The 17574-nt window shown below is 31.2% G+C and overlaps 1 protein-coding gene across 5 annotated transcripts in view; it reads left to right on the forward strand.

Moving 5' to 3' along the window:
* The window catches only part of COL11A1 (collagen type XI alpha 1 chain), a 220374-nt gene that overhangs the window by 29219 nt on the left and 173581 nt on the right, over positions 1–17574 (forward strand). For all 5 annotated transcript variants that reach the window (XR_012429045.1, XM_015432036.4, XM_015432041.4 and 2 more), the window contains exons 3-4: positions 945–1158; positions 5194–5356. Coding sequence is in view for 3 of the 5 variants with exons in the window: in XM_015432036.4 (XP_015287522.3) it covers positions 945–1158; positions 5194–5356 (377 nt within the window). In the remaining 2 variants the exon portion in view is untranslated. The remainder of the gene's footprint in view (positions 1–944; positions 1159–5193; positions 5357–17574) is intronic.

Consider the following 17574-nt stretch of genomic DNA (forward strand, 5'->3'; position numbering starts at 1 on the left):
TAGATGTTGTTGATTACACATGCACATACACAATGGTTTTGCAAAAAGACAACTTTTAAACTAAAAGCGTCTCATTTCTCAAATAATAATGCTTGCTTTATTTATATGCCAGAGTAGTAAGAGGATCAAATAAGATATACTTGTAAAACTATTTTGAAAAATAAAATCCACAACTTAACATGCAGTGTTTTATAAAAATGTAAGTATTCTTTACTTAATTATTTGAGATATACTTCGGGTGATTGTTTAAATGATATATTTGTTTAACAAATGTTTAGTAAGTACCAATGTAGATCAGATTGTATGCTAGATGTTTGGCACATGATTGAGAGAGAGAAAGAAAGAAAAACAGAGTCTGCCTTCTTGAATTTAAAATCAAGTTAGTCAATTACCCTTATACTTCTGGCTCATAATGACATACACTTCTTTAATAAGAACCAATATGCAGTGAAACTGCATTGTTTGATATTAAGAACTAATCGAAAATTCTTAAGCTTTTAAAGAAACAACAAAAATAATACGTTTATTAATTGGGTCATTACAATGCTTCTTTAAAATGGGAATGTATGGCTACAGACTAGACAAAGCCAAAACATACAAACTTTATGCCAAAATTAGTACTTAAATAAGTGTTTTAAGAGTGCTGGCTATGTGTTTGATATTTACTGGTATCATGATCCTGTTGCCTAAATCAAATTTAATTTCATATAGCCATTGTGCTTTAAGTACTTTAAGCGAGTGGCTTTAAAGTTTGACTATAGCTTGGATAAAAATTGAAGAGAAACCTTAATAGAGGACCCCTATTTATTTATTAATCTGTTTACTATTCAAAGTTAGTTGATTTATAAAGGCCATGTAGAAAGTTCAAAAATCCTACAGTGATCTAGGAACAATGTAGAAATTGGACGTTGGAAATTTCTAACTCTTTGGCCTTTTCTTCTCAGGTGGACCTTTTCCAGAAGACTTTTCAATATTATTTACAGTGAAACCAAAAAAAGGAATTCAGTCTTTCCTTTTATCTATATATAATGAGCATGGTATTCAGCAAATTGGTGTTGAGGTTGGAAGATCACCTGTTTTTCTGTTTGAAGACCACACTGGAAAACCTGCCCCAGAAGACTATCCCCTCTTCAGAACTGTTAACATCGCTGATGGGAAGTAAGTCAGAAAATAATACAATGTTTTAACTATGCTGATGTCATTATTTTTATTCAGTCATTTAACAAATATTTATGAAGTATGATACAGTTTTTCCAGTGGCTGGTGATAAATAAATGAACAAAAAATACATAAAGACATAATTTATAGTATGTACAGGGAAACAACAATGCTTTCAAAATAAATCACTAATAAATAGTATAGCAGGTGATAATAAGTGAGAAAGAAAAAGAGAGCAGTAAAGAGGATAGGGTGTGGCAGTGGGGTGGGTACAGTTTTAAGAAGTGAGATCAAGCCAAATCCCACTAAGAAAGTGATATGTAAAAAAGGTGGAGTGCTTGCCATGCTGATAATTAAAAGCCTAGTGTTCCAGGAGAAGCAGGAAGCAAATACAGTCTCTGATTCCAGGGTGTGGACAATTTGTTCCAAGCAATATCAAGGATACCAGCATGGCAGGAGAAGAGTGGGATGATGAGGATGGAGAAGCAGAGTGAGGCCAGATGGTATAACACATTGTAGGAGGTTGTAAGCACTTTGGATTGTACTCTGAGTGAAACAGGAAGTTACTGGAGGCTTTTTGAGCAGAAGAATGATCTAATTTGACTAACGTTTTACTAATAATACTGGAGATCAGAGGAAGCATTATAGAGTACTGATATGTGCCACGTGCTAAGCTCTTTATACACTGTTAACTCATTTAGTTCTCTTGATTCCTTTAAGAAAGTAATGTTAATAAACTAATTTTACTGGTAAGGGAACTGAGGCTCAGAGAGTTTAAGTAACTTGCCTAAGGTCATATATATAACATATATATATATATATAACATATATATATAACATATATATATAACATATATATATAACATATATATATAAATATAACATATATATATATATATATATAACATATATATAACTAAGGTCATATATATAACTTGCCTAAGGTCATATAGTTGGAGAGTGATAGAGATGGGGTTTGAACTCAGGAAGTCAGGCTCGCACTGTGCTCCTTTGCAAATCATGCCGAATTCTGAATAGTGGTCATTCCCTTTCACTTATGGAGCAGCTAAATAGAAATTTATGCTTATTAAGTTTACTCGATATTTTATCCCTGAATCCAGACCTCTAAAAAAACTTCATCCGAAATAGCACATTTGGTCAGAGATATAAGAAGGAAGTAGCAGTGCTCATTGACACTCATTACATTTTTGTCAGGACCACAGAGAAACTCTCAAGTCTCAGTGTTACAAACAAACAAACAAACAAACAAAAACAGGCTTTTACAACTAATTTACATTATTATCCTATGAACAAATTAGATATAATAGCACATTGTGTTTCATTTTTTGACTGTTAGCAAACTCCATAGTAAGAGTTTAGTCTATATTTGGTAATTGTAGAAAATATTTTGAACTTATCTTATTATTCACACCTTATTTTTCCTTAATCCTACTTTCCTAACTGAAAAAAAGAAAAAAAAAAAACCTTCAATTTATTGCAGCCCAGACCACATTCTATTCAAAACTAACAGGCAGTGTTTAATATGAATGAATCCTTAAAGTAAAACATGAACAAATAAAAACAAAAAAATGGAGGATGTTCAATAAATATTTTTAATTGATTATCAAACAGAACAAGAAGTTATATTTACATATATCACAGTAGTAAAATATTATCTTGATAATATGTTGAATATAATTCATACCTAGTAGTATTCATTTTTTTCATTCGTATATGCCTTCAATAACAATTTGTTAAATGCTTACTGTGTGCTAGATAGGTCCTATACTTTTACTTGAGACTGTTAAAATGTGACATATTTGTGGAGCTCAACTGACATAATAATTTAGATGCAAAAATACTGGTATTTAAGCATAGTCTGATTTTTTTCAAGAACAATCATGACATTCATCATGAATGAACATTCATTCCATACGTACTTATCTATTAGCCACCACTTGGCTGGCAGTCTGTAGAGCACAGCAGTTGTAGCAATGAACAACCCAGGTGAAGTTCCTCCACTCCTGGAGCTTAAATATGTGAAGTGCTGATAGTTCTGTGAATGAAAATAAATCAAGGTAGGAAATGTAGAGTGTACTATTTTAGATAGGGCAGTTTAATATGAATGAATCCTTAAAGTAAAACATGAGGTTTTACTCATATTTTTTTGACGAGGTTGCATTAAGCAAAATCACAAAGGAAGTGAGAGTACAGCCATGTAGGGATATGGAGAAAGAACAATCCTTCCAGAGTGAAGAACCTCTATTGCAAGGGGCAATAAAAAGACATCCTTGTGGTTGGGATGCCGGGAATCAAGGGAGCGTCTGAGCTCATGAGGTTATAGAAGGCTAGGGGACCCTCATATGAAGCAGAGTAAGGGCTTCAGTTTTTACTGTGAGTATTGTATTTGGTAGTTTTTAAGAATGCAGACCCTTGATCTGACTTATATTTTTAAAAGGTGGCTCTGGTTGCATAAGAGTAGAAGCAGAGGTCAATTAGGAGTCTAGCTGTGAGAGATGGCAGCTTGGACTAAGTTGAGACACAATGGATTCTGTTTATACTTTCGAATTTATGAACTGATAGAATTTTCTGACTATAGGAGTGTGTAGTATGAGAAAAAGAGAATAATTAAGAATGCCTCTAAGGCTAAATGTTAATTTAGTATTTTGAATATTATATATGATACCATGATTATGACATATCATTATCACAGCCTACATTAATTAAACAAAAATATCAAGTTTAGAGTTCTAATCAATTTTAATTATTGAAATTGTTTTTATTTTCTGTTAATGAAAAGCACATACCTATAATACTGGGAATAGTTTAAGTGAAGACACAGATTTCTTGGCATGAAGTATGTGTAAATTTTACTCTCACTCTATTAAGTAGCTCCTTGTATAAATCTTTGCTCAATTCATACCAAGCAGACACCTATGCCAGTTGAATGTTCTAGTGGAAAGACCAAAGATTAAGTGTATATGGAAATACACTTGGTCACCATGCCAAGTCACATGAAACAGACATTTTAGGAAGGCTCCTGCAACTTTTTGGGTATTTTATTTTATGGATCTAGTCCTAGACACTTCTGGAATATTAATCTAGCACTTTTCATTTGGAAAAAAAATAAAATACAAACCAGACTGGCTTGCAGAATCTGAGTGGGCTTCATTTAATGGTTTATGTTAGCACCATACATTGTTAATAAAACCCACCATTTTACAGTATGGTTAGGGAATGTGCGTTTCCAAAGGGCTGGCCATGTCTCCCCAGCCAAGCCTGTCATCACTGCTCTGAATTAGTTGGAGCAGTAGCTGCAGAGTGAATTGAGACTCTCATTCCACACATGTGTTGACTATGTTTTCTTTCAGTTTTCCACTTCCTGCCAACCCTGGAAAGAAGGAAAGATATTGTGTCTCAGTCTTGGATCCTGCCTACAGTAGTGATCTATAACTGTCTTGAAATTAAAGTGGAAAAATAATGAAAGCACTTGAAATAAATGTGAATAAAGACAAAGCACATTGTGTTTTACAATTAGGACGTTGACTTGCTCTAGATGGAGCACTCATTCAATTAGTAGACATACCCTTTTACAGTCAATCTCAGGGGATCATTAGAGCAGATTTTTTTTTAAATGGAATTCCACTTTGGAAGAAAGCATTTACGTACTTGGAAACTATTACTTACCCCATATCCCACCCTAATCTCTATCAAATACCTTCATCAGGACACAGTGAGATTAAGCTTTTGTTACTACAACACAAAGTGAAGCAAAGGATGGGCACTTCCTTATCAGCACAGACAACTAATTCTACTGTGCATTTTATGCTGCTTGTGTCCCTTTGAGTACCTAGCACTGTTAGGTAAAGAGTAAGTAGTCACCTGTTAACCGGCTGCTTAATAAATGAGTCTACATTTTTTGTCTGATTTCAGTTCATCTTTATAATTTAAAATGCACAGTATTTTAATGTGAATACTGCTTTGGCAACCACTGTTTTTTTGAAGCTTACAAAAGAATTACTTGTCTTTTTTTAGGTGGCATCGGGTAGCAATCAGCGTGGAGAAGAAAACTGTGACAATGATTGTTGATTGTAAGAAGAAAACCACGAAACCACTTGATAGAAGTGAGAGAGCAATTGTTGATACCAATGGAATCACGGTTTTTGGAACAAGGATTTTGGATGAAGAAGTTTTTGAGGTAAAAATAAATCAAACTCTAAGCTGAATATTGACAAATCAAATGAACTGGGTTAACAACAGTAAAAATACTGCTTTATAGCAATATGTTGTAAAGCAAAGTTGAAACTCTAAAGGGTGACCTAGTTTCTTCCTCTGTGAGTATAGTGGTGATGTTTTCTATTCTTCAGTAAGAGAATGACCAGACAATGGTGACTGTAACGCTTGGGAAACATTTATAGGGATTGGTTGATTTGAACACAGACATGCTATTCTCCTGGAAAGGACAAACAGCTTAACTCTTAGTACTTTGTATTATTTTCTTTGCAGAAAAGAACACTTTCTTCATTTCATTCTACGGGAGGTTAATTTAGAGAGATGTATATACAAGCCATATGTTTTGCCTTCCTCTGTTCTTTGTGAATGTTTTTTAAGGTAAAATAGAGATCATATTGCAAAATATAAATTTTAAGTTTATAAATCACTTTAAAACATAATGTAAAGATCATGGTAAGATATTTCCATCTAATTATATTTCACTAATTATGATAATCACATTCTTTTAGTTCTCCAATCATTGGATATGGCAATTTATGCTTTAATTTTCATTTAGTCATTTTTTAAAAGAATAAATGATCTGAATTCTGACACAATTAAAGGATGCACTCTCCAGACATTATTTATTATTTTGGTGGTTGTTTGTAAACAATTTGAGTCATTTCTTTGTCTAGGTGTAACAAAGTAAAGCTGTGTAACATATTACAAATTAATAGACAGTTTCACCTGGAGATTTGCTATATTTTATGATGTGTGAATATACATATACACATGTGTACACACACACACATATATATACACAAACATACAGACAGTATGTATTTTCATAAACAGAACAATGTTCATTCAGAGCGTCAGCTAGACTATTTCGCTCCTGTACTTATATATATAACCTACAGTGTAGTTTTATTTAAAATTTTTATTACAATTAACATTTGTGAAAGTTCCATGTTATTTGAGATACTATTATTTCTGACTTTTATCCACTAGTGTGTACCTAAGCCTTTAACTCTATATAAAATATTTTAAACTACCATATCATGCTGGATTATGTAAATGATAAACTGATTTGAGTAGTATATAATGGAAATATATTCTCAGATCTCCCAATATCTAACATTGATTACATGCACATGATGATAAACAATTATTTAGTCTTTCAATAAATAAATATTAATATAATTTCTAGTCTTGAAAAACCTTCTTTTGAAAATAAAACTATTCATAAATATGTTTCATGTGAATTATGAATAAATTATAATTTATTTTTGTAACCTACACCTTATTTTCCAGGAACATAAATGTGTAAGACAGAGAAGAACAATATCAATGGAATTTCTTTCTTTTTTAAAAAATTGATTCTTAGCTTTGTAATATTATATGCCATGTTCTGAATCCTGGAGTAACTCCAGCTCTTTAGTTGGAGAAACTATTAAAACATTAAGAAAAGTAATGTTGAAAGGATTCTTTAATGAAACCTTTAGCGAATATGACAATGAGTAGTGAAAAATAAGTTTATTAAGCTGCTTCGCATACTAGAGTTTCATGAAACCCTATGAAGTTTTAAATAGAACATTTACTTACTATTAAGTGCAGTTAGTTTATAAAATGTTAATGGATACAGAACTTACTCTCTCAGGTTTATCTTTTACAATCTTTGACCAGTTATAGAGGGAAACTATTTTTACTTACTAAAAATATTGAGACTGCTTTAGAGTAGGAGTATTTGAATTGGATGAAATTTAGTATTTATATAATTCATATACTCAAATAGCCATCAGATATAAGATTCAGGTCTTACTTTCTAAATTATATTGTTGTATGTATATATGAAATTTCAATAACAATTTGGTCTCTTTCCACTTGAAAATAGAACATGAAGAAAATAAGTAATTCAGGTATATAGATGTTTAGTCCGAATTTAAAATTCTCACTCTTTTGTAAAATTAGTTCATTCTACCTGATGTTAATATATCTTTTCGTAAAAACTGATTCAAGTATGTATTTCCTTTTATTTTTGGTTTATATTATAGTACCTATATACTTATGACTCTTTGCAAGTAAACACATAGAATTTAAACTAAAAATGACAGGAGAGAGAAATTGTACTGTCTATACATTATGTTAGTGTTTTATAAATAGTTGTGATGATGAAGATAATATAATACCAGTGATTTATTAGTCTGAAAACTAGAAATGTCACTTTTTCAGACATAGTATTCAAGCCTGTAATCCCAGCACTTTGGGAGGCCGAGACGGGCGGATCACGAGGTCAGGAGATCGAGACCATCCTTGCTAACAAGGTGAAACCCCGTCTCTACTAAAAATACGAAAAAGAACTAGCCGGGCGTGGTGGCGGGCGCCTGTAGTCCCGGCTACTTGGCAGTCTGAGGCAGGAGAATGGCGTAAACCCGGGAGGCGGAGCTTGCAGTGAGCCGAGATGGCGCCACTGCACTCCAGCCTGGGCGACAGAGCGAGACTCCATCTCAAAAAAAAAAAAACAAACAAAAAAAAAAACCAAAAAACAAAAACATAGTATAAGTCAGATTTAGTTGCAGATTTGTTTAGTGTATGTAATTTCATGTATACACTACCCTACATTAATAGAATGGTACTACTATGGTAAAAAATACTAAACATGGTCATATTTGAGTTCCAATCTAATGACTTTTTAGAATTCAACTTTATACAGATAAAAGCAAAGCTGAAGATGATTTTAAAGTTTGAACAATTATAGTTTACATATTATGGTCATCATATGCTCATCACAGGATGAGCATATAGACTCATAATTCAGATTTTATAATTTCAGCATAGCAGAGTGAGTACATGAATTGATTTGGGGATGACAAAAATCTGATTTTGAATCCCAGCATATAGCTTAATATTCAACCTTTTCTGTATAATTACTCTATATCAGTTTCAAATGGGAGATATAACAGAATCTTCCTCATAGGACTTATAGAAAAAATGAGCCGATGTATGTACAGTCTTTAAGATACTAGTATAAATATAAATACATATAGATTTTTACACATACACACATATGTAATATAAATGTGGTTGTATGTTGTTAATTATCCATTAATGTGTACTTTTACAAACATTATTATAACTTCTTTTTCTTATGATTTTACAACTGTGATATTTCAAATACTTTTGATATGGGCTACTAACAGTGACCCATCTATCAGTCAAAAGTCCTTGTGGGTCCCTCTGTCTGTCTTCTGAAAGTCCTCATGGGTCCGTCTGTCTGGGTTCTAAATGCAGTACTTCTTTTCTGAGCCACTGCAGTTTTACAAAGTACCTTGTAGAGATTAGATACATTTGTCCCCTCTAGACAGAGGTAACACCTGAGTGCAGACCTTAATAAGTGGAACGTGGTCTGACTTAATGAGTATTTCCATGCAAGCAAAAAAAAAAAAAAAAAAAAAAAAAAAATCCTACCAACACTAATCAACAGCCTTGATTTTTTTTCCTGCTTGATAAGATTCAAAGATGTGAGGAAAACTAAATTAGAAGAATTGTATTGCTTGTATTTATTATCAATACAATTATTTTTGGAGTCTTTAAAACAGGAAAATTTCTTTACTAAATAGCAAGTTATAGCCATTGTTCAAGTTTTAAAAACATTGTTATTTCTATTTTCTTTTTTTAAAATAAAACAGATTATTGCAGGCCTTTTATATTTTTTAACAAATAGCCATCTTCAGGGAGATTATTTATTTCATTGAAGCAATGAGTAAAATATGACATATGACAGCCATTTGAGTAGAAAAGCTTTGTGATGAATATTTTGCATTTTTTCAAACTACTCAGAAAATATTTTGAATATAATTTTCTATGGAGAAACCAATGAATAATAATTTATAAAAGCTATGCTATTTGATAATTCTACAAGGCCTGAAAAAAGTAAGATTATCAAACTCTTTTGAGATAGCTTTTGAGATGGCCAAAAGTAAAGCCACCTCAAAAGCCATTAAGAGTTTGATTATTGCTTTATGGTGTCCATATATCTTTTTAATGCATATATTATCCAAGATACACACTTAAAAGTTGAATTTTAGACATAGTTCTCCTGTAGAACAATGTTATAAGATGGAGATAGCCTTTCCATTTATCCACTTTTCCCAGTCTAGATGCATTTAGTTCATGTTTTTTTGTGATTTTTTTTCTAAATTTATTGAGTTATAATTGAATCACAGTAAACTGCAAATATTAAAAGTATACCATTTGATCAGTTGTGACTGATGTATACAACTGTGAAACCATCATCATAATCAATAAAATAAACATTGCCATCTCACCCAACAGATTCCTCATCACCTTTTATAATTCATTCCTTCTTCTATACTAACCCCAGACAATCATTAATTAGCTTTTTATCACTGTAGCATTTCTGGTACTTTTACAAATGGAGTTATACTGGATGCATTCATTTTAACTTAACTCATTTTAACTCATTTTTCTTTTCCCTGTTATTAACAGTATGTCGAATTATGTTGATTGATTTTTCAAATATTTAAAAACAACTTTTCAATCCTTAGAGGTCTATAGACCCTACTGGTGATGTAGTATGTTGTCTTATTTATATAACATACAATTCAGTTCTTACTCAGTATAATGATCTTAAGATTTAACAATATTTTTTGTATTTAATATTAATATTATTATTATTATTATTTTGCTGAGTAGGATTTTAACACATAGCTAAACCAAAATGTGTTCATATTCACCCTATTAGTGGGCATTTGTGTTGTTTCCAGGTTATGGCTTCTATAAAGCCACTATGAACGTTCATGTATACATTTTGCTTTGTTTGGTTGAATACCTAGACGTGGAATGAATGGGTTATTTGGTAGGTGCATGCTTAACATAAAAAAAAAGAAAATTGTCAAATTATTTTTCAAAGTGGCATTAACCATTTTATACCTTCTTCAGCAGTATATGAGAGTTCCAGTCATTATGTATCCTTGCCAGCCTCTGATATGTTCAGTCTTCTTCATTTTAGGCATTCTAGCTAGATGCATTGTAGTGTTACATTGTGGTTTTAATTTGCACTTCTCTCTTGACTGATGATGTTTGCATTTTGCCAGGTGCTTGTGGGCCATTTATGCATACTGTTTTGTGAGGTGTCTTTTCAGATGTTTTGCCCATTTAAAAAAGTTGAGCTGCTTGTCTTTAGTTTAAGGAGTTAGTTTAGTTTTACAAAATATCATGCATATAGATTTTTTGTCTGATAAATGTTTGCAAATATTTTTTCCAGTATGTGAGTTGCCTTTTTTTTTTTTTTTAATTTTCTTAATGGCGTCTTTGAAAGTGTAAATGCTTTTAATTTTGATAAAGTTCAATTTATCAGTTTTGTTATGTTTTACACTCTGTGTTCTAAGAAACTTTTACTCTAAGATCACAAAGATTTTCTTCTATTTTTAGTATCAGAATGTTGTTGTTTCAGGATTTTGCACATAGGTCATGTCCCATTTTGAGTTAATATTTGCATATAATGTAAGGTAAAGGTCAATATTCACTGTTTTCTACATAATGATACCCAGTTCATTCAACACATTTTTCTGAAACGACTTTCTTTTCATGATTTGTGTTGTCTTGGTCTTTAAAACAGAAATTAATTGACTACCAATTAGTGCACCTATTACTGAACTCTCTACCTTATTTTATTTATTCTTTTATTTTTTTTTACTAACACCAAAATATCTTGATAACTATAGTTTTACAGAAAGCTTTTAAGTCATGTGGATAAATACTCCTACTTTTTGTTCTTTGTAAAACATTGCTGTAGTTAATTTTGGCTCATTTTCATTTCTACACACATGTTAGAATAAGCTTATTAATTTCTACAAAAAGTTGTAGTTTTAATGGGGATTTCATTTAAGCTACAGATCATAATGAAGAGAATTGAAATTTTGAAAAATCACGGAGTTTTTCTATTTCCTGTACGTAGTATAACTCTCCATTTATTTTGATCATGTTTAATTTTTTTACAATGTTTTCTAGATTTCAGGGTAAATGTCTTGGATATCTTTTATTTAATTTGTTCCTAAGTATTTTTCTTTTTAGTGCTACAGTAAATGAATTTGTTTTTAATGTCATATTTGAATATTTTCTTGCTAATATAGAAAACACAATTTTTCGTATTAACCTTGTGTCCTATAGCCTTGTTAAATTCATTTATTAGTTCAGGGTTTTTTTTTAATGTAAAAAATTACATAATCTGAAAGTAGGGAGCATTTCACAAGTTTTCTATTTTTATGCTTTTTACTTGTTTTTCTTATGGCAATCAATGGGATATATATTGAATATGGCATTTATATATATTGAATATAACTTGTGTAAGCAGGTATTCTTACTTTCTTTTCTGACCTTATGTGGAAAATAATTCAGTCTTTCAGCATTAAGTATGCTGTTGGCTGAAAGTTTTCATTGGATGCTGTTTATCAGTTGGAAATTTACGATGTCTTAGTTTCCTAAATAATTTGTTATCATAAACATGTACTAAATTTTGTAAAATGCTTTTTCTACACCTATTGAAATGATCATGTAGGTTTTTTTTTTTTCCTGTTAGTAAGTTGAATTACATTGATTGATTTTTCAAATATTTAGAAACAACTTTTCATTCCTTAAATGTATATAGAGTCCTCTGTAGTCATGTAGTATATTATCCTATTAATATAACATATAATTTCATTTTCTAAAATATCTTTAAGAATTTTTAGTCTATATTAATGAGGTATACTAGTCTATGAATATCTATATTGATAATGTCTTTGTTAGGTTTTGATAGCGTTATCCTGGCACCATAAACTCATCTGCTCAGTGATCTCTCCTCATCTATTTTCTGAAAACTTTCTTATATTACTGATGTTATTTCCTTCTTGAATACAGGATAGAATTAAGCAGTGAAAATTTCAGGCCCTGTTTTCTTTTTAAAATTGTTTTAACATATTCAATTTCTTTACTCGATACAGGTTAATTTAGTTTTTATGTTTCTTGTTGCGTCGATTATGTTGTTTTATTTTTTCAATAAATTTTTCTAGTTCAACTAAGTTGTTGGATTTGTTCATATAAAGTTGTTTGTAGCATTTCATTGTTTTAAATTTTAATGTCTTTAAATTTTCTACGGAAAACTACTTTTTATTCCTGATATTAATAATTTTTATTTTCCCCCAGATCAATAATTTGAACAGGTACTTGAAAATTTTGTTGGTATTCTCAACAAACCAGTTTCAGGCTCTGTTAATTATCACTCTTAACAGATTCATTTATATTTCATAATTATTTTTTTCTATCATAAATTTGAAAATGAAAAATTATCTAGCCTCTCAAAATATAGGGTTATTATTTCAAGATTTATTTTTCCCAGTATAAAAATTTAAAATTACACATTTCTCTCTAAACACAGGTTTAGCTGCATACCACAATTTTACTGTGTCAGTTTTTATGGTAATTTAGTTAAAATAATTTTCAATTTCTTTTTTTATTTTATTTCTAGCCCACTAATTATATAGTGATGTTTAATGTCTAGATACTTGACCTTCTCTTAGTTTTTTGGTATTGGTGTCTAATTCTGTTGTCTTCTGAGAATAAATTTGGTATGATCTCAATCCATTTAGATTTACTGAGATTTGATGTATGGTCTAACATGTAGTCTGTCTCAGTTAATGTAATAATGCCCTTAAAAACTAAGAGCATTGTGAAATTGTTCGATGCGGACTTTTATAAATGTCAGTTAGATCTTTTCTTATTTTTCTTATTTTTTTGTCTGTTTGTTCTATCAGTCATAGAGGAGTGTTAAAATTTTCTACCATAATTGTAGAATTGTGTATCTTCCTTTTCATTTTGCCATTTTTTGCTGCTTATACGATATTCTCAGGCACATGAACATTTATCATTGTTGGATCTTTCTGCTTGTCACATTTTATTATGAAATATTTGTCTTTATCTCCACTAGTATTTTTTGTCTTGAAGTCTACTTTATGTGATATTAGAATGGCCACTCCTTTTCTTGTTAACCTACAATTTGAATGTAATGTATTTTTTATGTCCATTTATTTTCAAATTATGTGTCTGCATAAAGTGTGCCTATTAGAGTCAGGTTATTGGGGGGTCTTTTTTTTATCCCGTCTATATATTTCTGCCTTTTAATTGGTGTCATGAAACTAGAAACATGTAATTTACATTATGCCACTGATTTGTTATTGATATGGCTGGATTTAAGTCTGCATCTTATTGTTTGTATTTTCTTTGTACTCTCTGTTTTATGATTCTTTGTTCTTGCTTTCCTACCTCCAGTCTTTTTTTTTTTTTTTTTTTTTTTTTGGTGCTGAGGGTTTATTTGAATATTTTGTAGTATTCCATTTTGTTTTACCTATTGGATTTTTGCTATATTTTTTATTTAAGAAGGAATTTTTATAAGAATTTTAAAATTTGTGCCAAAATTTTATGATGTATTTATTGCTAATAATATATCATTGTATGTATGTAATGTAGAAACCTTTCCATCTCCTTGTCATACTGATCTGTATAGCATAGTTGTCATACTTATTAGACCTGTATATATTGAACATACCACCAAATGTTATGATTTTTGCTTTAAAGAATCAAATGTTTTAAAGCTTTTAAGATAAAAATATAATTTTATATCTAAGTAAATATTTGTTATTTCTGTTTATCTTTTATTTCTGAAGCTCCATATTTTTCTAGGGTACACTTTTCCATCAGTCTAAAAAGTTTTCTTTAACATCTCTTGTACAGCAGATATGCTATTGATATATCCCTTGAGTTTTCTTATATGTGAGAATGTTGTTCTTTTGCCTTCATTACAGAAGGATATTTTCACTGACAGTAGAATTCTGAATTGACAGTTTTACTATTTTAGCACTGTAAAAATGTTGTTCCACTGTCTCTGGCCCCTGTGTTTCTGATGCACAGTTCACATTCACATTGTTGTTATCATGTGCTTGATGTACCACTTTAGCTGCTAGTAAGATCTTTTTTCCCTTTATTTGCTTTTCAATAGTTTGACTATGAAGTATGGTGTCATAATATTGTTTGAATTTATTCTGTTTTGAGTTTATTAAGCATCTTCCATCGGTAAATGAATGTTTTTCAACAAATTTAGGAAGCCTTCACTCTTTAAAGTTTCTACTTTGCTGCTAAGTACTCTTATATTTTCATTATTTTCAATAGGATATCACTTGCTTCTTGGAGGAGAGTTATAATAGCTGTTTTAAAAACTCTTCCTGAGAGTTTCAATGTCCACCCGATCTCAGGGTTGGCATCTGTTTATTGCCTTTGTTGCTGTTGTTGTTAATAAACTATCTTTATTTTAGAGTATGTTTAGGTTCACAGGGAAGTTGAGCGGAAAGTACGGGGAGTTCCCATATACTCCTTGCCCCACCCCAACCTACACCCTTCCCTATTATCAATATCCCATACCAGAGTGTGAATTGATTACAACAGATGAAACTACATTGGCTTATCATTATGACCCAAAGTCTATGGTTTACATGTTCACTCTTGGTGTTGCACATTCTAAGAGTGTAGACAAATATGTAATGACATGTACTCACCTTTTTAATGTCTAAAAGAATAATTTTACTGCACTAAAAATCTTCTTTTCTCTACCTAATCTTCCTTTCTCTACCTATTCACGGTTCTCTCCCTGATTAACCCCTGGAAGTTGCTATTTTTTTTTTAACTGCTTCTATAATTTTGGCTTTTCCAGGATGTATGTAGTTGCAGTCATACAGTATGTAGCCTTTTCAGATTAGCTCCTTTCACCAAGTAATATGCATTTAAGGTTCTTCTATGTATTCTCTCTCTCTGTCACCCAGGCTGAGTGCAGTGGCACGATCTTAGCTCACTGCAATCTCCACTTCCCTGGTTCACACCATTTTCCTGCTTCAGCCTCCTGAGTAGCTGGGACTACAGGCGCCCACCACCACGCCCGGCTAATTTTTTCTGTGTTTTTAGTAGAGAAGGGTTTTCACCATGTTAGCCAGGATGATCTTGATCTCCTGACCTCGTGATCCGCCCGCTTCGGCCTTCCAAAGTGCTGGGATTACAGGTGTGAGCCACCGCACCTGGCCCTCTTCTATGTATTTTCATGACTGATAGATTCATTTATTTTTACTGCTGAATAACATTCCACTAGCCGGATGTGGCACATATTTATCAATTTATCTACTAAAAAACATCTTGGTTGCCTCTAAATTTTGGAAACTATGAATAAAGCTACTAGATAATTATGTGCAGGTTTTCATGTGGGCATAAATTTTCAAATCATTTGGATAAATACCAAGAAGTGTGATTGTTGTACGAATATGCTTTGTTTTATGAGAAATTGCCAAACTGTCTTGCTGTACCCTTTTGGATTCCCACCAGCAAGGAATGAGAGTTTCTTTTGCTTCACAACTTTTCCAGGAATTTTTGTCATCACTGTTTTGAATTTGACCCAAAACAGTACTATTTCCTTTTGGTATGTTGTGGTTTCTCATTGTTGTTTTAATTTGCAATTCTCTAATGACATATGATGTTGAACATATTTTCATAGGCTTACTTTCCATCTGTATATCTTCCTTGTTGAGGTGTTCAACATTTTTGTGCATTTTTAATTCAGATTGTTGTTTTTTTTTTATTGTTGAATATTGAACTTTTTGTGTATTTTGGAAAACAGTCCTTTATCAGGTATGTCTTTTGCAAACACATTCTCTTGATATGTGGCTTTTTTTCTGATTTTCTTGATACTGTCTTTTCAGAATAGAAGTTTTAAATTTTAATAAAGCCCATATTATCAATAAATTATTTTATTGAATATATCTTTGGTGTTGTGTCTGAAAAGCCATCACCATACCCAAGATTATTTAGGTTTTCTCCTGTATTGTGTTCTAGGAGTTTCATGGGTTTGTGTTTTACATTTAGGTCTATGAATCATTATGAGCTAATTTTTCTGAACAGTTTAAGGTTTGTATTTAGATAGTTTTTTGCATGTGGCTGTCCAGTTGTTCCAGCACTATTAGTTGAAAAGATTATCATTGCCCCATTGTATTTCATTTGCTCCTTTTGTCAAAGATCAGTTTAGTATATTTATATGGATCTTTTTCTAGGATCTTTATTCCATTGATCTGCTTATCAGTTCTTCCACCAATACTACCTTGTATTCATTATTGTAATATTATAATAGTCTGAAAGTCAGATAGTGTCAGTCCTCTTTGTTCTTTACCTTTAATATTGAGTTAATTGACAATTCTGGATGCTTTTCTTCTTATAAATTTGGAATATGTTTGGAAAGATCCACGAAACAACATTCTGGGATATTAATTGGGAGTGTATTGAATCTATAGATCAAGCTGAGGAGAACTGACATCTTGACAGTGTTGAGTCATTCTATCCATGAACATAGAATATCTTTATTTTTCAATTTGTTTGATATCCTTCATCAGAGTTTTGTAGTTTTCTTCATATAGATCTTATATTGATTTTGTTAGATTTATACATATGTATTTCTTTTTTGAGTCCTCATGTAAATGGTGTTGAGTGTTAAATTTCAAATTATTCTTAAGAAAATGATTGATGTTTTATATACCTTGTATACACAACCTTGTAACAATCATTTATTATTTCCAACTTTTCTGTCAATTATTTTGGATTTTTTACATAGACAATTACGTAATCTGTGAAAAAGTTTAATTTTTCTCTTCCCCATCTGAATACATTTTATTTTCTTTTCTTGTCTTATTGCATCAACTAGGACTCCCAGTATGATATAGAAATGCAATATTAACAGAGAACATCCTTGCCTTGTTTCTGATCAGTTTGAGAAAATTTCCTTCTGTTCCTAGTTTTCAGAATGTGTTTTAAAATCATGAATGAATGCTGTATTTTGTCAAATGCCTTTCTGCATCTATGATATGATAATTTATTTATTTTTTTAGCTTGTTGATGGTGATACTAATTTATTTTCAAATGTTGAAACAGCCTTGCATCTTGGGATAAATTCCACTTGACTATGGCATTTACTTATTTTGTATACCATGGGATTAAATTTGATAATATTTTGTTAAGGATTTTTGCCTTTATGTCCATGAGAGATATTGGTATCTAGTATTATTTTCTTTTAATGACTTCACCTGGTATTGATATTAGGATAATGTGGCCTCATAAGAT

Source organism: Macaca fascicularis, chromosome 1, assembly GCF_037993035.2.
Source record: "Macaca fascicularis isolate 582-1 chromosome 1, T2T-MFA8v1.1".
In the NCBI taxonomy this organism is placed as follows: domain Eukaryota; kingdom Metazoa; phylum Chordata; class Mammalia; order Primates; family Cercopithecidae; genus Macaca; species Macaca fascicularis.